Source organism: Xenopus laevis, chromosome 9_10S (assembly GCF_017654675.1).
Source record: "Xenopus laevis strain J_2021 chromosome 9_10S, Xenopus_laevis_v10.1, whole genome shotgun sequence".
Taxonomy (NCBI): Eukaryota; Metazoa; Chordata; class Amphibia; order Anura; family Pipidae; genus Xenopus; species Xenopus laevis.
Genome location: NC_054388.1, coordinates 114,702,056 through 114,726,123, shown reverse-complemented (window position 1 = coordinate 114,726,123; position 24,068 = coordinate 114,702,056). Strand labels below are relative to the sequence as shown.

The 24,068-nt window shown below is 41.7% G+C and overlaps 3 protein-coding genes across 14 annotated transcripts in view; 1 reads left to right on the top strand and 2 right to left on the bottom strand.

The window, feature by feature from the left end:
* The window catches only part of XB5772961.L (Gastrula zinc finger protein XlCGF53.1 L homeolog), a 579,535-nt gene that overhangs the window by 346,681 nt on the left and 208,786 nt on the right, over window positions 1-24,068 (top strand). The gene's annotated exons all lie outside the window — the stretch shown is intronic.
* Window positions 1-24,068, bottom strand: part of LOC108704311 (oocyte zinc finger protein XlCOF22-like) — a 167,487-nt gene that overhangs the window by 99,129 nt on the left and 44,290 nt on the right. The gene's annotated exons all lie outside the window — the stretch shown is intronic.
* LOC108704197 (oocyte zinc finger protein XlCOF22-like) lies at window positions 11,681-22,538 on the bottom strand. Of its 7 annotated transcripts, none has more exons than XM_041578989.1 (5): window positions 22,419-22,538; window positions 19,559-19,699; window positions 19,318-19,455; window positions 19,105-19,228; window positions 11,681-14,436 (listed from the first exon to the last, which is right to left on the bottom strand). In XM_041578989.1, the coding sequence occupies exons 1-5, from the start codon at window positions 22,494-22,496 to the stop codon at window positions 12,107-12,109; spliced, it is 2,811 nt and encodes a 936-aa protein (XP_041434923.1). In that variant the 5' UTR covers window positions 22,497-22,538; the 3' UTR covers window positions 11,681-12,106. The 7 variants fall into 7 exon arrangements, with proteins under 7 accessions (XP_041434923.1, XP_041434922.1, XP_041434924.1 ...); XM_041578988.1 differs by having other exon boundaries at window positions 19,559-19,711; window positions 22,419-22,511; XM_041578990.1 differs by having other exon boundaries at window positions 19,559-19,711; window positions 22,175-22,465.

The window sequence follows — 24,068 nt, the reverse complement described above, 5'->3', positions numbered from 1 at the left end:
GCTAGCAAAAACTGGTTATATGTGCTGGCAAAATGATGTGCCTTTCTTTTGTTTTGTGCAGTGGTTTTTCAGATTCAAGCCCCCCATTGAGATTTAACATTTTGGCAGGTACCTACTTGGCTTATAACTAGGTTATAGATAATTGTATGTAGGTTTGTTCTTAGTCTATGCATTCAGCTTTTGTGTTGAGCTACGGTGCTTTAGGCCAGTTGTAGTTTTATGGATAGCATTTGTATTGCGCTGGTGCTATAGCAAACTGAGGTGCTGGTTGGTCGAGAGGGCGCACGATAGAACTTGTGGTGCGTGATGAATACATGGGATGATGTGCATCTCTAATGCTGATGCCACAAGTCTTTTTTTTTTTTTACTGGCACCTCAAAAGCTCCTCTATCAGCGCATTTATCTATAGTTTTGTCTGTATTTCTGGGCAAAATTTGCATTTGTTTTTGTAGATTTAGGCATCTCTGGATTTGTGGGTAGCATGTCTTCAGTTTTCTTGTATAGTAAAGGTTTTTGAGCACAGGGTGGCGGAACACTATGGTCTTCCATTTAGAATTGTTTATAGTGTAGGCATTCAGAATTTTTTTCCCGAAAAGTTGTGGTTGGAACAATTAATTTTTTTTGTACTTGTAGCGCACATTGAATATTTATGCAGTATTCAGACAAGTTGCAGTGGCTCTCTGAATAGGAATAGTACTTTTATCACGTGCCATGTCTGCCACCAGTAGGGCACCAGCTTTTTTACAAACTTCTGGTGTGCACTTCTTAGGACACTTGCATAATTTATGGGTCAAATGTACTATGGATTCTGTTGGTAAATATATTTGCAAATGTGGTACAGATTTTGTCATTGGTGAAAGTGTAGGAAGAAGCAAATAAATTGGTATCGTTGCACAACAGGACAGATGAAACTCGGACGCTCCACTAAATTGAAAAGGGTGAGTGAAATATATTTTTGGGGTAGTGGGGCCCAGATGCAGATCCATAAGAGTAGTCCCACTCCCAAAATTATTGGGTATAAATCTAACTTTGTAAATTGTCTTTTCCTTTATTTCAGACCAAAGCACTGAGTTCTACAAAGGATTGTGGCCACAATTATCCGCGTAGTAAAGCAGGAATGGCATCTCTGAATAGTTGAAGGTGTTTATTTTCAAGAAATCTATAGTTTGTGGGGGTTATTTTATGGTAAGGGACAGTTTAGGATAAAATATGGATGCATGCACATAACTTCACAGCCCCAATATTATGCATTGTGCCTGTGTTGGGGTGTTGGGTGGCTGTGTCTCTATGTGTATCCATACATATGGGGTATCGTTTTATTCAGGGGAACTTGCAGATTGTCATTGAGCAGGTTTTTGTTAGTTGCCATGGAAACTTAGGGAGAAATTGAACTTTGTAACTCTTTTTTCCTTTATTTCAGACCAAATCGCTGATTCTACGAACAACTGCGGACACAATCCTCCATGTAGAAAAGCAAGAATGGCATCTTTGAATAGGTGAAGAAGTGTACTTTTCAGACATATATTGTTTGTGGGGGTTATTTTACAGTTTGGGGGGTGTTTAGACTGAAAAACTACAAGTAGTACACATAGAGCGCAGCCCCCAGATTTTCAACTGCAATTGTCCTTATGCGTTGCTCCTGTTTTGGGGTGTTTGGGGGCTGCGTCTCTATGTTTATCCATACATATGGGGTATCGTTCTATTCAGGGGAACCTGCAGATTGTCATTGAGCAGGTTTTTTTAGTTGCCATGGAAACTTAGGGAGAAATTGAATTTTGTAACTCTTTTTTCCTTTATTTCAGACCAAATCGCTGACTTCTACGAACGACTGCGGACACAATCCTCCATGTAGAAAAGCAAGAATGGCATCTTTGAATAGGTGAAGAAGTGTACTTTTCGGACATATATGGTTTGTGGGGGTTATTTTACAGTTTGGGGGGTGTTTAGACTGAAAAACTACAAGTAGTACACATAGAGCGCAGCCCCCAGATTTTCAACTGCAATTGCCCTTTTGCGTTGCTCCTGTTTTGGGGTGTTTGGGGGCTGCGTCTCTATGTTTATCCATACATATGGGGTATTGTTCTATTCAGGAGAACTTGCAGATTGTCATTGAGCAGGTTTTTTTTAGTTGCCATGGAAACTTCGGGAGAAATTGAACTTTGTAACTCTTTTTTCCTTTATTTCAGACCAAATCGCTGACTTCTACGAACGACTGCGGACACAATCCTCCATGTAGAAAAGCAAGAATGGCATCTTTGAATAGGTGAAGAAGTGTACTTTTCGGACATATATGGTTTGTGGGGGTTATTTTACAGTTTCGGGGGTGTTTAGACTGAAAAACTACAAGTAGTACACATAGAGCGCAGCCCCCAGATTTTCAACTGCATTTGCCCTTATGCGTTGCTCCTGTTTTGGGGTATTTGGGGGCTGCGTCTCTATGTTTATCCATACATATGGGGTATTGTTCTATTCAGGAGAACTTGCAGATTGTCATTGAGCAGGTTTTTTTTAGTTGCCATGGAAACTTAGGGAGAAATTGAACTTTGTAACTCTTTTTTCCTTTATTTCAGACCAAATCGCTGACTTCTACGAACGACTGCGGACACAATCCTCCATGTAGAAAAGCAAGAATGGCATCTTTGAATAGGTGAAGAAGTGTACTTTTCGGACATATATGGTTTGTGGGGGTTATTTTACAGTTTGGGGGGTGTTTAGACTGAAAAACTACAAGTAGTACACATAGAGCGCAGCCCCCAGATTTTCAACTGCAATTGCCCTTATGCGTTGCTCCTGTTTTGGGGGTGTTTGGGGGCTGCGTCTCTATGTTTATCCATACATATGGGGTATTGTTCTATTCAGGGGAACTTGCAGATTGTCATTGAGCAGGTTTATTTTAGTTGCCATGGAAACTTAGGGAGAAATTGAACTTTGTAACTCTTTTTTCCTTTATTTCAGACCAAATTGCTGACTTCTACGAACGACTGTGGACACAATCCTCCATGTAGAAAAGCAAGAATGGCATCTTTGAATAGGTGAAGAAGTGTACTTTTCGGACATATATGGTTCGTGGGGGTTATTTTACAGTTTGGGGGGTGTTTAGACTGAAAAACTACAAGTAGTACACATAGAGCGCAGCCCCCAGATTTTCAACTGCATTTGCCCTTATGCGTTGCTCCTGTTTTGGGGTGTTTGGGGGCTGCGTCTCTATGTTTATCCATACATATGGGGTATTGTTCTATTCAGGAGAACTTGCAGATTGTCATTGAGCAGGTTTTTTTTAGTTGCCATGGAAACTTAGGGAGAAATTGAACTTTGTAACTCTTTTTTCCTTTATTTCAGACCAAATCGCTGACTTCTACGAACGACTGCGGACACAATCCTCCATGTAGAAAAGCAAGAATGGCATCTTTGAATAGGTGAAGAAGTGTACTTTTCGGACATATATGGTTTGTGGGGGTTATTTTACAGTTTGGGGGGCTGCGTCTCTATGTGTATCCATACATATGGGGTATCATTTTATTCAAGAGAAGTTTGTCTTTCAAATTGTCTGTAGTTATAGCATTTAGAACGGTGTTATTTTGTAAAATTTACATTTGTGCCTGCGTCTTAGTTTGCATTTTAGAAAAAAACTAAAATTGCAACAAAAAAGCTCTAAATATCATGATGCACTGGTAAAACGTGTTTAAATTTTGAGTGAAAACTACAGCACCCCTAGAAACCTGAAGGTCTGTAGTTTTTAAAAATACCAAACATGAAGGGATAAGTTAGATTTACATATAAGTTATGCAGCATCAACTGTCACGTGTGTTTATCTACTTTGTTCTGGTGTAAAATTATACAAACTGCTGTTTTAGTTTGGGGGTTACTCCTGGACAAAGAAAGTGGGTTACTGATACATATTTGGTATCGTTGGACTTGGCAGGATCTGGGCTTTTAGAAACAGGAAAAAAATTCATGTAAAATTAACTTTTCTGTGGAAAAAAAACTCAAGATATACACAATTTTTTAACAATTTTATTTTATTTTTTACATATTTCACCCAAAATATACATTAAATCTACTGAAAAGTCACAAAATTCCACTTGCATGTCGAAGCCCAATTTGTAACGAAAAAAACAATATATAATTTTCCTAGTTTTGTGGAGGTTTTCCTACAATAAAACCGTGTTAATCTGAACAAGTACAAAATGCTTAAAAACGGCTGGCATTTCGCGTAACCAAAATGTGAAATTCTGCTGGCACTTAAAGGGTTAATGATGTCTATATCCCTCGCCTTTAACTGCTGACACTGGTGGCTTCTTCGGTGTGTGAACCCTAATCCAGCCATTACTTACTTACATTCATTACATGAATACATCCCAAAAAAGAAAAATCTCAGAAGAAAACAGAGAGTTTAATTCTGCATGGACAGATGCCTTTGCCTTCACTGCCAACGACGCTGGCTTGCCTGTGTGTTTGATATGTGGCGAGAAATTAGCAAACAACAAAAATGTAATCTTGAAAGACATTTTCAAAACAAGCACTTTCTAAAAACTACCCAACTGTAGATGAGCGAAAGAGAGCGAGTACGTAACTATTACTGAAAGTTGAGCAGAGCAAACATACTTTCAAGAAGTGGATCAACTCTCCAAACTCAACTACAGCTGCTAGTTTTGTGGCAGCTCATGAGATCGTAAGGAGGGGGAAGCCGTTCACAGATAGAGAATACATGAAAGAATCATTCATAAAAATATCAGAGCATCTATTCTCAGAATTCAAAAACAAATATTGAATTCAAAAACGATATTGAGGAGACAGCACTGTGTCTATTGATGGTGCACCCAGTATGAGAGGAGCACATAAGGGCTTTGTGAATTTAAACCTTCTGGGAAAGTAAAGGCCTCAGCTATCCTAATCTGGGAGACTTTGATTGGCTGGGAAAGTTTTATTTAATGGTGGGTATGAGAAGTCACTTAAACACACTAAATAAAAATCTCCAGGGAAAGGGAAGCGCGGCCCTGCAGTTGCTGGAGGATGTTCTGGCATTTGAGTGCAAGTGTTTGCCAGAGATATACAGAGAGTTATGTTCTCTCACTTCCCCTCCCTGAGAGAGTTCAAAGAAAAGAACATGAAAAGAACATTGTGATTATTTAAAATGTGCAATTGTGACAATGTAAGCTGCATTTGGAGAAAGATTCAGCGAGTTCAGAAAGGAACTGTCCTTCCCTGTCACGCCACTGGACATCTAACAATCCCTGCGGAACAAATCCACATTCACAGGGATAAGTCAGCCCAGATCTTGAATTTGAACTGGCCGACATAGCGGATAAAGACTTATGGGTGTCCAAGTTCAGAAACCTGACAGTGGATCTCGAAGAAATCACTCTCGCTAAAGAGCACAAATGGAATGATATTGAAAACCTCCCCAAACCTGACAAACTTGTTTTTTAAGTTAGTGAGTGGGTACAATATAGAGACAGTAGTGAGTGAGTGGGTACAATATAGAGACAGTAGTGAGTGGGTGGTTACAATATAAAGGCAGTAGTGAGTGGGTGGTTACAATATAAAGGCAGTAGTGAGTGGGTGGGTACAATATAGAGACAGTAGTGAGTGGGTGGGTACAATATAGAGACAGTAGTGAGTGGGTGGTTACAATATAAAGGCAGTAGTGAGTGGGTGGTTACAATATAAAGGCAGTAGTGAGTGGGTGGGTACAATATAGAGACAGTAGTGAGTGGGTGGGTACAATATAGAGACAGTAGTGAGTGGGTACAATATAGAGACAGTAGTGAGTGGGTACAATATAAAGGCAGTAGTGAGTGGGTGGGTACAATATAGAGACAGTAGTGTTATGTTTTGCGGCTCCAGACTATTTTTTTTAGTGGGAGAGGGGGCAAAATGGCTATTTTCATAGTAAAGGTTGCTGACCCCCTGATCTAGACTGGAGCAATGGGGATTGTCGCATGGGAAATTTAAAAAATTATTGTATCTCCAGCTCATCCCCAGTGTTTACGAACCCATGTGGATGTGGTTGGGCAGCGTGCCGCCCCCTTAAATCCTGCTGCCCTAGGCACCAGCCTAGGTGGCCTTTCCACAAATCCGGACCTGCCTTTAAGTCTACTAGAAAATCATATAAACATTAAATAAACCCAATAGGCTGGTTTTGCCTCCAATAAGGATTAATTATATCTTAGTTGGGATCAATATTTTATTATTTCACAGAAAAAGGAAATCATTTTTAAACATGTGAATTATTTGTATAATTCATTCTTGTACACAGACAAGTCCGTCTACAAAATAAATTAAAATTAAAAATGAAAGTCACTATATTAATGCAGAGCCATGAAAAATGATAAAGGATCATATATTTGCCAAGTATTTTTCAACTCCTATTAAAGAAAATCTTGAACCTCAACCTTCTCAGCCTCAAAACTATAGGCCAGATTGTCTGACATCAGTGCTAGGAGACTTTTCGAAAGGGGGTATTAAGAGATAAGATACTGGACCTCATTGCAAATCCTAATACTATGAATTTGTGTCACATGGTTTCATGCATAATAGATCTTGCCAGACTAACTTCATTTCTTTTTATGAGAAGGTGAGCAGGGACCTTGATTCTGGGATGGCAGTGGATGTGATTTACTTAGACTTTGCTAAAGCATGTGATACAGTGCCACACAGAAGGTTACTGGTTAAATTAAGGAATGTTGGCCTGGAACATAGTATTTGTACCTGGATAGAGAACACTCCACAGAGTGATGGTAAATGGAACTACATTGGAAAACTGGGGACCAGGCCCGGACTGACAATCTGTCCGGGCATTTGTCCGAGAGGCTGCTCTAGTTTTCTTTAAGTGGGCCGATCCTGATTTCTACACCTTATTAAAAAGTGCCACTGCCTTTCACTGCATCAGGCGGGCTCTAGGACTGCTCCTGCATCCTCTCTCCCACTGTTGCTCTGCCCCTCCCACTCCTCTGTTCTGGTGCTGCCGTGCTCTATGCAGGCCCACGCACTGCATCAGGAGGCTACAGTCCCAGGCCCAGCAAGATTTAGATTTAAAGGGGGGCCGGCTGTGCTGCTCTTTCAGGATTAGCTGGTCCCCCTTAAGATCGTGAACATCGCTGAAGACCGGATCTCTCTCTGCACTTCGTTTCTGTGAGTCTTTGTCACTCTCTGTCCCTGTCCCTCTCTGTCTCTCTGTCTCCTTCTGCACTGTCTGTCACTCTCTCTCTCTCTGTCACTCTGTCCCTCTCTTCCCCTCTCCCTTTCACTCTGTCTCTCTCTGTCACTCTCTCTTCCCCTCTCTCTGTCACTCTGTCTCTCTCTGTCACTCTGTACCTCTATCTTACCCTCTCTCTGTCTCTCTCTGTCACTCTGTCCCTCTCCCTGTCACTCTGTCTCTCTCTCTTCCCCTCTCTCTGTCACTCTGTCTCTCTCTGTCACTCTGTCCCTCTCTCTTCCCCTCTCTCTGTCACTCTGTCTCTCTCTGTCACTCTGTCCCTCTCTCTTCCCCTCTCTCTGTCACTCTGTACCTCTATCTTACCCTCTCTCTGTCACTCTGTCCCTCTCTCTTCCCCTCTCCCTGTCACTCTGTCTCTCTCTCTTCCCCTCTCTCTGTCACTCTGTCCCTCTCTCTTCCCCTCTCTCTGTCACTCTGTCCCTCTCTCTTCCCCTCTCTCTGTCACTCTGTCTCTCTCTGTCACTCTGTACCTCTATCTTACCCTCTCTCTGTCACTCTGTCCCTCTCTCTTCCCCTCTCCCTGTCACTCTGTCTCTCTCTCTTCCCCTCTCTCTGTCACTCTGTCTCTCTCTGTCACTCTGTCCCTCTCTCTTCCCCTCTCTCTGTCACTCTGTCCCTCTCTCTTCCCCTCTCCCTGTCACTCTGTCTCTCTCTGTCACTCTGTCCCTCTCTCTTCCCCTCTCTCTGTCACTCTCTCTGTCACTCTGTCTCTCTCTGTCACTCTGTCCCTCTCTCTTCCCCTCTCCCTGTCACTCTGTCTCTCTGTCACTCTGTCCCTCTCTCTTCCCCTCTTCCTGTCACTCTGTCTCTCTCTCTGTCACTCTGTCCCTCTCTCTTCCCCTCTCCCTGTCACTCTGTCTCTCTCTGTCACTCTGTCCCTCTCTCTGCACTCTCTGTCATTCTGTCCCTCTGTCCCTCTCTCTGCACTCTGTCACTCTGTCCCTAGGAACCAGACGGCTTTAATTACAAACTGGAGAGCTGCTGAATAAAAAGTAATAAGTCAAAAACCACAATTAATAAAACATTAAAACCAATTGCAAATGGTCTCAGATTGTCCCTCTCTACATCGTACTAAAAATTAAATTGAAGGTGAACAACCCCTAAGGCAGCTCTTTATGCGCATAAATTTTTTCAGTTTTACCCCAATATATGAGTGGATGTGTACAAGTCAGACCATTGCGTCTTTACATGTGGGCTGCTTTTTACCCCCAGTCCGGCCCTGCTGGGGACTGACAAGATACAGTGGGAGGTAGTTGAGGTGAAGCTCACCAGGGCCGGAACTAGGGGTAGGCAGAAGAGGAAGCTGCCTAGGGCGCAACAATTAGGGGGCACTGGGCAGCTACCTCTTCTGCCTACTCCTAGACCAGACCTGGCACTAGACTTGTGCCCGAGTCAACAATGCCCTGTCCGTGTATGCGTACATTAAAGTTGCGCATGCGAGCGCTGATGATGCGTATGTGCGAGAGACACAGATGGCCAGCTAGCTAGCCAGCTGGGCTGTCTAGGATAGGCCCACCTCTGAAGCTCACTTACTGTTGTTGAGTTTGACTCTGTGTCTGACTCCTCTGAGGAGTAATAAACCTGGAGTGTGGTGCATATTGTGTGGGGGAAAAGGCAGCCCATGGTTCCCATGTTGGCAACACTGCTTCTGAGGCAATACCCAGCTTGAAGAGTTGTAGAGAAGGTAAACTGAAAGGGAAAGTTCCTGGTTTGCAAGGGAGGAACATTGTTTTCACTGCCTGGTGTCTTCCCTATTTGAGCAATGCTCAAACTTATAATTGCACTTGACAGCTACTGACAAAACAGACAGTACCAGTGACCCAGGGAACTATTTATGCTGAAGATCTATTAAGGCTAAACATTCTCCAAAGTGACTGCCCGCCCCAAATAGCAAATTTCTCCACTTAGTAAATTGGTCACCTTCTATCAAAGGAACTATTGATATTAACCCCTGATTAAACACAGATTGAATACCCTCAAACTGGTATTAGAGGAAAAATTGAATAAATCATTATGAGGCGGACACTGCCCAAGACGAATGTGCAAGCAATCCTAAAGGAACTGGCTTTTGTTGTGATGTATATGCAATAGTAATTACGTGTTTTATCCATCGGGATATTGATATCTTTGATGTGGTCTTGCCTTTCCTAATACCTGTATGTGCTATAAACAGGTGATTTTAGATTCTAAATGGTTGTACCACTTCCAGATATTTAAGATGCATCCTTTCACATCCAGTAAATATAGATTCTCTTCATGCTTATTTTTAGGCTCCAGATAAAAATCAGGTAAGACAATTTCAAAATTTACATGGAAGTCTGATGAAACTTTCGGTGTGAATGAAGGATCCACTCTAAGAATTATCCTGTCTTGAAGAATTTGTAAGCAAGGTTTCTTGCAGGATAAAGCCTGTATTTCGCCAACACTTCAGGCAGAGCAAATGGCTACTAGAAATACTGGTTTGATTGTAAGATGAAATAACGAGGCCTCTTCTAATGGTTCAAAGGGAGCTTTCTGTAGAACTTTAAGGACCATATCCAAATCCCACAATGGTGTTAACGGCTTTCATATGAGCCTGGACCCAGGGGATAGACACTTTTTTATTTTCCCTTTAATAGCCTCATCCAGTGGAAAACATGCTTTACGTTTATTAATATTTGCAAAAAGTTTGCTTGATTTTTTCGTTGGTTCTGAAGTGTCATCTAACCCCATTGTTTCTCTGACTTCTAAAATCAGAGATTCTATATCCTCCATGGGAAACAAATCTTCTAAGTCAGAATATTCTGATTCTGAATCCAGTTTGTGTTTTGATGAATATGGTTCATTTGAATCATCTGATGAAATATTTTTATAAAGGGGGCTGTCCTCAGTAGATACATCTCTATCCTGCTTAGCTTGATTAAATGACTCAAAAGCTTGAAGCATTGCACCCTTCATCCATGCCACTAATTCATCCGAACTAGTAGCTGTGGTTGCTGGACTATTTATCTTTTCTTTACAGGCCAGACATAGCTTATTCTGTTCAGTGGACACAAATTTATTATCACAGCCCAAGCAATTAATTGAAGACATTTTCTTAGTAACATCTTTCTTATCCTTAAGATCTCTATTTTAGGCTTTATCCTTCGTTTTGCCTTTAACTTCCCCTCTTTGAGGTGCAGTGTCAGCCATACTGAAAGACACAAGCAAAAAAAACGGAACGGTAATTGTTCCTATTCCCCTAAGGCTATATGTCTTTCTGCACATATGTTATAAGAAAGGCTTACTTATGTGGCGAGTGCGCAGTGTTTGGGGACCTGGACAGCAAAGCATACACCCAGGAGCGGCAATCCATCATTATGCGGCATGTTGTATATAGACACTGCCGAAACCCGGAAATGACGTATGCGTCCACTTCCGCCGATACACCCCCAAATCTCTCGGCTATTATGCGCACACTAGGAGGCCGGTCATCTGAGCGGTGCCCTAACTTACACCCCATTTGTTCTTTCTCACCAGGAGGCATATCCATCTGAATAGCGTCCGGTTATTCCTGTTACTTTATGTCGGAGGCACAGTCATCTGACAGGCGCCCGATTCCATATCCTGACTTCTAACGGAGGCACAGTCACCTGACAGGCGCCCTCAGTTTCTTGCCAGAATTTTCCTGTCTTCTGCTGAAAGATGTTTCCTCATCCGGTAGGAAAAATAACACTGAAGGGGATATGGGTGAAGGGACCTTTTATAGGGAACATGGGAGGAGTTTTTTGTTATGCTGGGCGGTGTTTTCCTTCCCAAAGGAGGAGCTCTCTCTATAGTAAGTGCTGCCAAGGGACCTGAGGGAAATGTGTTTTTCATTTGTTTAACTGGGTTTACTGGCTAACACGGTACAGCAACTTTACCTGCAATTTAACTGGGTTTTCGTCATCTACTTTAGGAATTGTTTGAAAATCAGATGATACTTTAGGTTACAATCATATCAAAATAAAGGGTTCGCAAACTTCAAGCACCACTGCATATTCTATTCCAGAAACTAATAGCTCTGCCCTTTTGGAAAATCAGATACAGATATACAATCTACTACAGAGTCAATAGAATGTGACCGCTCCAAACTCACCTCACTTTTTAGACAATGTGCCCCTCCACTCAGCTCCGCAATTGTCTAGATTGTCTAGATGCTTAGCCAACTAGTGTATGTTAGTGCCAACTGTGTATGTATCCACTCCACTAAGCACATAGATCAGGCTACACTCCAGGTAAGATAAATTAATTGCAATCATAGGCTATGAATAATGGAGTCTTTCCCGAAACACGTTAGGCAATGCAGATTCTCCACCTGTGCAATAAATATCTTATCTGATCTGATCTACAGGTTGAATGGATATATACGATCTACTAACTAGAATGCTTGGGATGTGGGGGTTTTCTGCATTATTGTGATCACCATACCTTATGTCTGACAAAAATAATGTATCCATAGGATTGTTTTTCTGTTTTATTTATATCATACAGAAAAACAGAACCATTTTAAAAATGTATTTGCTTAAAATCAACTCAGAAGTAAAATAGATCAGCATCTTTAAACAAATACTTTTACAGCACAATTACATGCAAAAGACCATGTTCTGACCATGTTATATAGTTATAGATATATTCCAGTGTGAAAAGCATTGAAATTAGGTCTCCTAAATTTCCAGTGATGAGCCAGTGCAGAGGGAAGAGCACTTATGGTGCCCTGTCAAAGCATTTTCCAGTGTCCATTTGGCAACAGACTCTTCAGCTGAATAGTATCGGTCTAATCCCCGTGGATTAATTCTGTTCTTCATAAACTTGTTCTCCCCTTTAAATTTCGATATAACTATTAAGCGCAATCAATGTAAAAGAAATATATACCTAATAATCTAAAGTTTATGGTTTTCCAATTGTGTGACTCTGAAAATGTACTTTAAGATTACTGTTACGTGTAAAACATTTCCCACATTCAGAACAAGAAAATGGTTTCTCTCCTGTGTGGGTTCTCCAATGGACAGTAAGTTCAGATGCTTTAGTAAAACATTTTCCACATTCAGAACAAGAAAAACGTTTCTCTGTGTGTTTGCGTCGTCGATGGGAAATACGTTCTGATAAAGAGGCAAAATATTTTCCACATTCAGAACAAGAATACGGTTTCTCCCCTGTGTGGGTTCGTCGATGGACAGTAAGATGAGATGAAGTGGCAAAACATTTCCCGCATTCAGAACAAGAATAAGGTTTCTCCCCTGTGTGAATTCGTCCATGAACAGTAAGTTGTGATGAAGAAGCAAAGTATTTCCCACATTCAGAACAAGAAAAAGGTTTCTCCCCAGTGTGGGTTCGTCTGTGAACAGTAAGTTCTGATGAAGAAGCAAAGCACTTTTCACAAACAGAACAGGAATAAGGTTTCTCCCCTGTGTGGATTCGTCGTTGATGGCCAGTAAGGTCTGATGAAGTGGCAAAACTTTTCCCACAAAGAAAACAAGAAAAAGGTTTCTCTCCTATGTGGGTTCGTCGTTGATGGGCATTAAGTATATATATATTGGCAAAGCATTTCCCACATTCAGAACAAGAAAGAGGTTTCTCTCCTGTGTGAGTTCTGTGATGTTCTTTAAGGCGAGGCCGGTCTGCAAAACATTTTCCACAATCAGAACAAGAAAAAGGTTTTTCTCCTGTGTGGATTCGTCGTTGATGAACATTAAGGATATATAAAGTGGAAAAACTTTTCCCACATTGAGAACAAGAAAAAGGTTTCTCTCCTGTGTGGGTTCTGTGATGTTCTTTAAGGCGAGGCCGGTCTGCAAAACATTTTCCACATTCAGAACAAGAAAAGGGTTTCTCTCCTGTGTGGGTTCGTCCATGGGCAGTCAGTTGTGAAGAAGTGGCAAAACATTTTCCGCAAACAGAACAAGAAAAAGGTTTCTCCCCTGTGTGGATTTGTCGTCGATGACATGTGAGGTCTGATGAAGTGGCAAAACTTTTCCCACATTCAGAACAAGAAAAAGGTTTCTCTCCTGTGTGGGTTCTTCGCTGATGGACAGTAAGTTCTGATGAAGTGGCAAAACATTTCCCACATTCGGAACAAGAAAAAGGTTTCCCTCCTGTGTGGGTTCGTCCATGGACAGTAAGTTGCGATGAAGAAGCAAAATATTTTCCACATTCGAAACAAGAAAATGGTTTTTCCCCTGTGTGGGTCCGTCTGTGGACAGTAAGTTGTGATGAAGTGGGAAAACATTTCCCACATTCAGAACAAGAAAAAGGTTTCTCTCCTGTGTGGGTTCGTCGTCGATGGACATTGAGTATATATGAAGTAGAAAAACATTTCCCACATTCAGAACAAAAAAAAGGTTTCTCTCCCGTGTGGGTTCTCTGATGTTCTTTAAAGCGAGATCGGTTTGAAAAACATTTCCCACAAACAGAACAAGAATAAGGTTTCTCTTCGGTGTGGGTTATATTATGGTTATCAAATAATGTATTTATTGGCATGCGAGGTTTATGGAGGGATGGAATAGCATTTTCATATTTATTGCCATTTATTTTTACAGGGCTGGATCTCATCATAGGAGTAGGTGGATCTGTTCCCTGTATCTGCCCTGATGTGCTGTTATCCAGACTCCACCCCATGACAGTCAATGTATTTGATCCTTGTGTTTTATCTGAAGGATCTTCTTCAGATGAGGCCAGTTCTTCTTTAATAATAACCGATATATAATCATCTTCTGAGTTGTTGTTCAGGCTGCAGCCCGTGATAGGAGTTGATTTGTATATTCCCAGGGCGTGGTCTGTATTTATTTTGCAATAATTATGGTCAATTTCACATGAATTAAATGTTTCTTTCATACCATCGGATGTACCCTTAGCAAACCAGCTGCTATTCTGGCTCTGTTCTATGAGAGTTGATGTGTCTTGTGTTTGTTCTGCAAGGTGCTTTTCTTCTTCATCTGAAGCCACTTCCTCTTTAACAACAACTAATTTATAATTATCTGCCAAGCTGTTATTCAGGCTGCATCTCAAAATAGGAGTAAGTGTGTCTGTTCCCTGTATCTGTTCTGTAAGTGGATTAATGTTGCAGTTTGATTGATTTCCCTCTTCACATGAAGCCTCTTCCACTTTAATCCCATTGGCTGGTGGAGACTGTTCCACAGGAGAAATGTCAGGGTTTGTGAGATTCCCATCATTATTACAGCATAATGTTGTTTCCATATGTTCTGTAACATTATTCTCATCTAAAGAGAAGAATCAAAACTATTATTTATGGTTGATCTGTTATATATCTGAAAAAAGAAAGAAGAAAAACTTATTTCACTCACTTTCTAAACACACTTACATTTTCACATAAACACCCATATACTTTTCTGGGCAATTTGGCGGATTTAAACACTCAGTATTCATACACACTTATACATACACACTAACAGAACTTAACATAGGAAAGACTGGAAATTGATTTACCCATTTTGGATTTGTCACTTTCCAAAAAATATTTGATTTCCTGGAGAAACCATGCTATTAAAGTACACAAGAATTCTAGTGTATTTTTAAAGCTTAGGATGTCCATCAAAACGTGTTCCTACCTAAATGGTCCCACATGGAGTTAAAGTTCACAAATATACCTCATGACCTGACCTACTGAGGCTAAAGTCAAATGAGAAAAAGATTCACATAAATGCTCAAATGATCTGGTACAAATATTGATTAATTAGGATATTAGTGATTTGGTGCAAGTGCAGCAGATGGTTGCACAGGTCATGCAGGATCTAACAGCCACTATAAGTGACACTCATATGCAAATGCTACTCAGTTGGATTCATTTGAAAAGATTATCATGGAAATAAAAAAACTAAAAAAATTCAACAGAGACATATGATTAAAGGATGTATATAAGCGGCATCACATGACACAAATCCTGTACAATCATCTGACAACACAAGTGAAGTAGATTTGGATCTTGATTCAGACAATTTCTATTCATCGTCGACAAGTTTTTAAGCAGAGCGGATCTTCAAGAGAAGACTTCAATGTAGAAAGTGGTGGAAGAGAAGGATTTGCATAGAGAACTGAGACAGAGGAGAGATAGTGGGAAATTGTTTCCTAATGAAGTGGAATGTACAGAGCCACCAGGGGAGACCATGGCACAGAAAGCAAAAGAGATTGAGGGTGAAAGTGTTATTAACCTACACACCTACTTACACAGGTACAAAATGATGTATTAACAAAGGGATTATCTTTCTGTCCTATGGCCCATTTGGATAAAACGTAAGTCATATTATTTTTGTTTTTACACAAGCTGCTACTGGAAAGTATTTTGCTTTAAACTGAGAAGAATGGTCTGAAGCTGAACAACAGGTGCTCAGTGATTATGGATAGTGTTTTAACAGAGAGAGAAAGGCAATTGGAGAGCTCATATGAATTTTAAAAAAACTGCTTATGATTATGTGACTGATCGCAAAAAAACTATTTGGATTATCTTTATATTGTGCACCCAAGTGTACCTACTTTTTATTTTCTCCAAAAAGTGCACAAGAGACTCAACAATTGTTTCAGGCATCTTATGTGTGAGCTACTTCAGATTTGTTATTAGCATACCACACTCTTCTGGGATGGAGGCTATGTATTTCTATACAAGTGGTTAAACACCCATGGGTGAGGAATTTAATAATTATGTCCATCAGTTACTGGAATTTATACTTACCCATAACTTTTTTGTTTTCAGGGAATTTTTGTTTTTCCAATTAAGAGGTACAGAAATGGGTGCGGCCTGCACACCCACTAATGCTAATCTATTTTAGGGGTGGTGGGAGAGGGAATCTGTTTTTCATGAGTCTCTTTCACAGTACACACAACATGTTCTTATTTGAGCCTGTTACAGGGCCGGAAGTAGGGGTAGACAGAGTAGCATGTGCCTAGGTTGCAAAACTTGGGGGGCACCAGGCACATACCTTTCACTGCTGCCTACACCAGTCTCGTCTGCAGAGACCTGCTCTTTGTGTTTATTTGCACACATGTGTGTACGTGAGGGGAGGGGGTGCATGCGTATGATAGAGGGGTGACTCGGCTGGTAAGCGCACATGTGCATGCTCATGTACACGCGAATGGTGGAGGGGGTGCCTGGCCCTGGCCTGTTATAGCGATGACATTTTGATATCACAGGATGACCCAGAATTGCTACGCCAGGAATTTATAACTATACTGACAAATAATCCTTACAACATCTTTCCTGGACTTGATGACCCTAAAGGTCCTGAAAGCAGAATTATCACAGATATATTATGTATTTAGCAAAACAACAAATATGTACTCTTTCCTGCACGACCCCACATCCTGAATCTCTTGTCAAAGGGATCCTGTTTAGAGCGGTCCTCTGAATTACAGGTGAATTAAAGGTGATGTTCTGAATTAAAGGTGATGTTTAGCGAGAGAGCATACTTGGAAAGAGCAGTTAATAGAGGCTTTTGCTGAACCCTCAATGAAGATAGAATGAGTCTCCTAATTTCAATATCTAAAAGAAATGGCACAGACACCAGCTGCCACAGATATACATCTACGGTTACAACAAACCAACGAAAAGTCATGTTATTTTTTGGATGTGGGCGAATCCTACAGAAAAAGGCAGAATCTTGACTAAATCCTGAACCATGGATTTGATGCATCCCTACCCGTAATGAAGATAAATGTGACAATCTCCACATTAGCTGGACATTTTCTTGACCAACATGGTGCTAACCAAGAGTCTAAGGGCATTTGTCATAGATGGAGTTAAATGAGGGATAAGGAGTGATGATGTGTCTAGGGTACTCTTACAATCAGAATCTAGATGGATCCTGTAATTGACAACAGAAGCACTGAGAAGTCTTAAAGGAGAAGGAAAGCTACGGAGGCAGTTTATTGCCAATAGTTTAGCTGCAATAGTGCAAGCTAGAATGCTATATTTATTCTGTAGAATGTTTTACCATACCTGAGTAAAAAGCTCTAGAAGCTCTCTGTTTGATTAGGATAGCAGCTGCACTATTAACATGGTGTGACATCACTTCCTGTCTGAGTCTCTCCCTGCTCTGGGCTCAGATTACAGCAGGGAAGGGAGGAGGGAGGGGGAGAGGAACAAACTGAGCATGCTCAAGCCCTAGCCCTGGAGGTTTAAGCTGAAAACAGGAAGTCTGATACAGAAGCCCATGAGTACACAACAGAAGGAAAGAAATGTGGTGTTTCTTTTGACAGAGGACTCAGAGCAGCATTACTTTGAGGACTTACTGGTGAATTTAGATGGACCTTTTGATAAGGCTTACTTAGTTTCAACCTTTACTTCTCCTTTAATGAAGAAATTGAATTACAGGCTTTATTGATTAATATGTAGTTTCTAATTAACTTGCACTCGTCTTTTTGACTGGGCTTATGATGATATGTCAGTTGTATGACTGTGGAATGTGTTGGAATATATGAACACAGAAAGGCAACTGAGCCATATGGAGACATTTGTTGGGTCCCATGACTTAAGAAGTACGACTTGTACACTCCATCTTTTGCAGCAGGACAGAAATCACACAACTTAACATATGAGCTGCCTTTGTTATTTTTCCTTATACTTCTCGACTAGATGTTATTTCTATGTTAAACTTTTCAGGATCTCTGGCAGGACAGTTTTGGTGACTGCCGACCTACAGCAGAGCGGGTTGTATTTTGTGGTTCTGTAAAATGGGATGTTTTGCCTTAATACACTCTAGTCCAGCATAGGACTTTAATTCTACTCAATTCTATTTCAGTTATAATTGTAAAACAGAAAGTTGTTTTGCCATTGGCTTGTTGCATGTAGAAATCTGCAGCTTTGAAGCTTCCATGGTAGTGATGTGATACTCTATTTAAAAATAAATATGCGCAATTGCACTTATGTCCCCATAGAAGGGCCAGTCGGGTGTGAAACATGAGCTGGATATTGGTTACATTACACCAGCACAAGTGTATGGATTGTGGAACATATGATCAAGTGATCCAGCTGAACTAGTGTTCATTCTGTACATATTATACTGGGCCAATATCACTGATAATTAGATGGTTATTTGATTTTCGTTTGATGCAGGAAACCTTTTGGTGTCCGGACACTAGGGGAGGATTCACTTCTACATGTTTCATAGGGAAAAAATAACAAACATTTTGAATAGTTTACAGACACCTAGTATAAGCTAATCTAATATATAGTACTGGAATTGAACTTTTTTTGAAATTGATGTACTTACTGTCAGCAATCAAATGACACACTAGTATACTATTATAAAGGGACCATGGTGTGTTCTAAAGGAGACATTTTACGTAAGAAAATGTATCAGCACATAAAGCTGTTTTAGCTATAGAAGGGACGTGCTTAAAAAAAGTTGTGTTTCTTGTTACTTTATTCTAAATTTCTGCGAAATCCCTACTAGTGCCTCCCAACTGTTCCACTTACTGCTGTCTCCTTTCCCAGGCGTGCAGGGGAGCTAGCGGCTCTCAGCTAACTGCACTGTTGGACAGGAACCAATCAGCAGCTAGCAGGACCTGATAGGGAACTGCCGCCTTTCATTGCTTGTGTGACTGCAGGGCTGTGATTGGCTGTCCCCCTCCTACTGTGCTTCTGGCAGGGACTATAAGGACATGTCCACCCATCATTTGAAACACAGACAGGGACCAGAGAACATCTCCAATAAAGGGGCTAACGTTAAAGATAATTTTAATTTTTAGCATAATGTGAAACCAACGCCATATATTACTGATAATTGCATACAAAAGTAGGGTTTTTTTTCATTAATCCTATATGTCTCCTTTAAGTGATTTTAATGAAGTGGCATTTTCCATGTGCCTCTAAAAAATATTAAAAATACTGCATACATTCTGTGTTCTGTATATGATAGAAAACACCCATTACTCACCCAGTGGGTAGAGCTGCTGTGGCTCCTCCTTCATTCCTTCCTCATAAAGGTCCTTGTTTCCTTTTATATAGTCCCACTCGTCCAAGGAAAAATAGATGGAAACATGATGAGTCCTTATGGCAACCTGTCACACACAATGTTCCAGTCATCCCCCAGCCAGAGAAAGGGATTATCATCCACTGTTACTAAACAATAAGGGGCCGCTGTACCCACCTCTCCAGTCAGCAGCTGGATGATGTTGGACATGAGTTCCAGGATCTTCTTGTCATTCTTGTTATTTTCCTTCTGTATGACGGAGCCAGGGGCATGCAGGGCCCCCCCATCATCTGACTTCTTCCTAGGGATGTAGTGCTAAATATTGAAAGGAAGAGAGAATGGTGTTTGAGCTGCAGAGAGACCCCCTTTGTACAGACAGACAGTCTCTTGTCAGTGTGCCAGTCACAGTGCCCCTCACCTCTCCAGTCAGCAGATAGATCATCTCCAGTGTCAGATTCAGGATTCTCTTGTTCCGCTTGTTTTTATCCTCCTTCCCCTTCATCCCTGTGTCACTCCCTTCCTCCCACATTCCCATTGGCTCCTTGTGGGAGGAACTGACCTGGAAGTGACCCTGGAATTAAGCACTTACACATTTCTTTACAGGATTATTCCCAGCAATATCCCCCAATAGAATTACAGGGGCCCAGAGCCATAGAATCCCATTAATTCTACCCTACCCTACAGTGGGGCTCTTTCCCTTATTTTCAAGTTAAAAAGAAAAGTGCCAATTGGGGAAGATTTAGTTAAATTCTGCATTGGGCAACCCTAGACCAGAGGGTCCTGTGGCTTTTCCTCTCACTTGCCAAACCCCATTCCCCTGGCTCAAGAGCATGTGCAGGTTTCTGGAGCTGGAGCACTGGGGATTAGACACACAGGACAATTAAAGAGCTGTCAAATCTCCCGTGTGTCCCTAGTGTCTCAAAAAATATATATACTTCTGCTGGGCAGCATGACTGTGGTGTAAGGTGTCAAAATCTGGATTGTTCTGCAGAAAACAGGAGAGTTGGTAGGTATGTGTCTGTAAGTAGCTGCATTGTTCACTTGTTCCCACCTCAGACAGGACAGGACATATTGTTTATCTTAGAGTGTCCCTGATATGTTTCCCTGTCTCCTACCTACCCTACCTGTGTGTGACATACTCTGTATGTGACAGGTGAACCTGGTTGGGAGTTGTCAGCATTGGCAAATGTTTGTTAGAGGGTCCCCAATGTGTTTATTCATGTGCTTGGGGTTGTTGTGCTATGCACAGGGCTGGAGGAGGCAGATGGATTCATGGCAATGTCTTAATATGACTTCATGAACTTTATTCACATATGAATACACAAGAGTGGAAAACTCAAACTTCCCTCAGAGGGGAAAAAATTCCTTCCTGACTCCAAGATACAATGGGACCAGTCCCTGGATCAACTTGTACTATGAGCTATTTTCCATATCAAAAGGGGGGTTGTGGGCGCACCCGCATTGCTAAGTAGAAATGTATAGAAGTATAAGGGAAGAGACATAACCAAATGGGTCAGTGCACATTCCCTGGGCCCCTGTCTAAGTAATTCAGTAGATATACAAATACATGTGTTAACAAAGACAGGGGTTTTTAGTTACAAAGTTATGATCATAAAGTTGAAAAGCCGCCATACCACGTCAAGGTAAACCCCATATGGCGGTCCCTAACTTGTTTACCTACCAGTCATAGTATTGAGGATCCTGTGTCTCTCTGCATAATAGCATTAGTAAAGTAAAAAGTAAAAGTCTGCTGAACCTTGGTTATGCCAGTAGCACTTCCCTTATACTTCTATATATTTTTACTTAGCAATGCGGGTGCTCCCACAACCCCCCTTTTGTATTTGCTCTTACAGCCTGTAGCTTTGGCTAAGCTTCTTGTGGCTTCTAGCACCCCCCATACCCACCCCTATTAATTAATAGTGGCCCTATGCTTTTAACCGCACCATATTAATACACTTTTTTTTTTTTAAATGGGTGTTGGTTTGGGCAATCACTCTCTCTTAAAAGCTGCAATTCAGCAGCGGGGGAGGATTTAGCCCTCAGACAGAAACCAAGGTTCAGCAGACTTTTACTTTTTACTTTACTATTGCTATTATGCAGAGAGACACAGGATCCTCAATACTATGACTGGAGGTAAACAAGTTAGGGACCGCCATATGGGGTTTACCTTGACGTGGTATGGTGGCTTTTCAACTTTATGATCATAACTTTGCAACTAAAAACCCTGTCTTTGTTAACACATGTATTTGTATATCTACTGAATTACTTAGACAGGGGCCCAGGGAATGTGCACTGACCCATTTGGTTATGCCAGTAGCACTTTCCCTTATACTTATATATATTTCTACTTAGCAATGCGGGTGCTCCCACAACCCCCCTTTTATATTTTCTATCTCCCATATCCCTGTATTCCCTCACTTGCTAAACACCATCCAACCCCCTCTTAACTCTAAAGTGTCAGCCAGAACAACTATAGTAACAGTAGAGTAGCAATACAGTAGTAGAGAGAAGCAGTAGAGTAAGAGTACAGTAGCAATAAAGTAGTAGTACAGTAACAGTCCAATTAAAGTTGCAGAAAGTGTTTATTCAGTTCATATTTACATGAACAAAAGTCATTGTTTTGGCTTCCCCTGGACCCTTTGTCAAATCTAATGAATGACATAAAAAACACAAGAATTCTAGGGCAAGTGATGGGAGGACAAAGCCGACCCCTTCCTGGGTGATTAAATAATCTCATCAATAGTAATGTGTATCAGTGACAGGTACAAGTCCATAAAAGAGTGAAGTGCAAGAAAGTGGAATAAAGAGGGCGATGGCCCCACACCAGTCCCTATACCTTCCATGGACAGGGGAAGAATGATAGAACTGTGAGTAAAAAGAATTCATGTGAATACACATCCCACTGCTTCTCATCTTAACACTTCAGTCTGGAAGGTTGTGGCACAAAGGCAGGGACCCAAGCAGGGAATAGAATAACTAGTCTGGCCATGGGCTCAACTAGCAATCCCACAATCCTCTGTTACCTAAATCCTACCTTTAATGAGCCTACAGCTCCAGTCTGTATCATCCCCTCAGGCTGCAGGGCTGTCCTTGCTACCAAATGGCACAGGAATTCACTTATGGTGGCTGGGTTGGAGCTGCTGCTGCTGCTGCTGCCACATAAACTGCACTGAGTCAGTACAAAGTGTCCCTGGGAATAATCAGCTCATGTGTTGGGAACAACAAGGTAACGCTGCTCCTTTACTCACACCATTAGTGCAGCCCCATCCCTTACTCACCCCTTTCCCCTCGCTGCTCTGTTGCTTCCTGTTGCTGTGAGGAAGGAAGTGGGGGAAGGAGCCGAGACACTTGCTCATTGGCTGGGAGTGGAATGTGGGCGGTACAGAGAGCAGCAGAGAAGAATGATTGGATTAGGAAGCACAAGGGAGGGACAAAGCGTTAGGGACAGAGGGAAAACTCACAGACTGCTGTGTAAGTGTGAGAAAAACTGAAAAAGGGAGAGTTGGGAGGTATGAAATTATAATCATATAATATCTTTCTAATTTGGATCTTCGTACCTTAAAGGGGAACTATCGCAAAAATGAAAATTTAATGTATGCTTCCTCATACTGAAATAAGAAACAGTCTAAACACAGTCAATTAAAGGAAAACTTTGAGCAACATATAGTTTATTTCATATGAAGTGACTTATTAAAGAATCTTATCAAACTGGTATATATATATATTTATTTATTTAAAGGGGACCCAGCACCCAGGGCCGGGCCGTGCTGACAGAGCACCCTAGGCAGCCGCCCGTGTGCGTGCACTTGCATGGGCTCGGAACTCTTCGCGCAGACACGCGATGAGAAGTGCGCGCTCGCAACTGTACAAATTTGCATGCGCCGCATAACTAGGCATGTTACCAAGGGGAAGGGCACGGGAGGGAGTGACGGAGGGAGGGGGAAGTGCAAGAGGGGAGGAGAGGTGAGCGTAGGGTTGCCACCTTTTATAAAAAAAATTACCGGCTGCTGGGGGCGGGGCCTCAAAGGGGCGGGATGTGACATCAAAAGGGGCGGGATGTGATGTCAAAAGGGGCTGGGCCACGCACACCACAGACGCTAGAAAAGACAAAAGAAAAGGTAAATTGCAGGGGATTGGGGGCGATTGGTGGCAGACCGAGGGCTCCTTTTGATCGTATTACAAATTTACTGGCAGCTACATTGCCGGTAAATTTGTAATACCGGCCCCGGCCTTGGCAGGTATTTTACCGGCTAGGCCGGTAAAATACCGGCCGGGTGGCAACCCTATGTGAGAGAATGGGAACGAGTGCAGCAGGGTAGAAAGCTGCAAGAACTATCGGGTAGGCAGAAAACGTTTGAGTAGGTACCTGCCCAGCGCCCCCACATCTTTGCACCCTAGGCAGGTGCCTCTTCTGCCTACCCCTAGTTCCGGGCCCTGCCATCACCCAAAAAAATGATTCCAAATACTAATTTTATCATGTTAGTCAAGCAAAATGAACTTTAAAGCAAAACTATATGTAGGTCTCTATAAAAAGACATTGCATAAAACAGCTCATGTATAACTAGGGTTGCCCCCTTTCAAAAAGATTTCCACCAGCTGTGGTGGGGGCGGGAAGAAAGGGGGCGTGTTGTGATGTCAAAAGGGCGGAGCCACGACACGCGATTGGATAGACGCTGGAAAAGATGGTGAGTTTTCAGCAAATTGGGGGCAGGCCAAGGGCTTTTGATAAGGGTATTACAGATTTACCAGCAGCTACACTGCTGGTAAATTTGTAATACCGGCCCCGGCAGGTGTTTTAGTGGCTAGGCTGGTAAAATACCGGCCGGGTGGCAACCCTATGTATAACACGCTACTTCCTGTAAATAAACCATTTTCATATTAATACATTTTTCTAGTAGTATGTGCAATTGGGTAATCATAAATAGGAC

Coding starts and splice junctions, on each gene's coding strand:
- LOC108704197 (XM_041578988.1), bottom strand. CDS start 22,496: ATGAGCAAGTGTCTCGGCTCCTTCCCCCACTTCCTTCCTCACAGCAAC. Junction 19,712..22,418: donor AGAGCAGCGAGGGGAAAGGG/GTGAGTAAGGGA, acceptor GCTTAATTCCAG/GGTCACTTCCAGGTCAGTTC. Junction 19,456..19,558: donor TCTATCTGCTGACTGGAGAG/GTGAGGGGCACT, acceptor TTCAATATTTAG/CACTACATCCCTAGGAAGAA.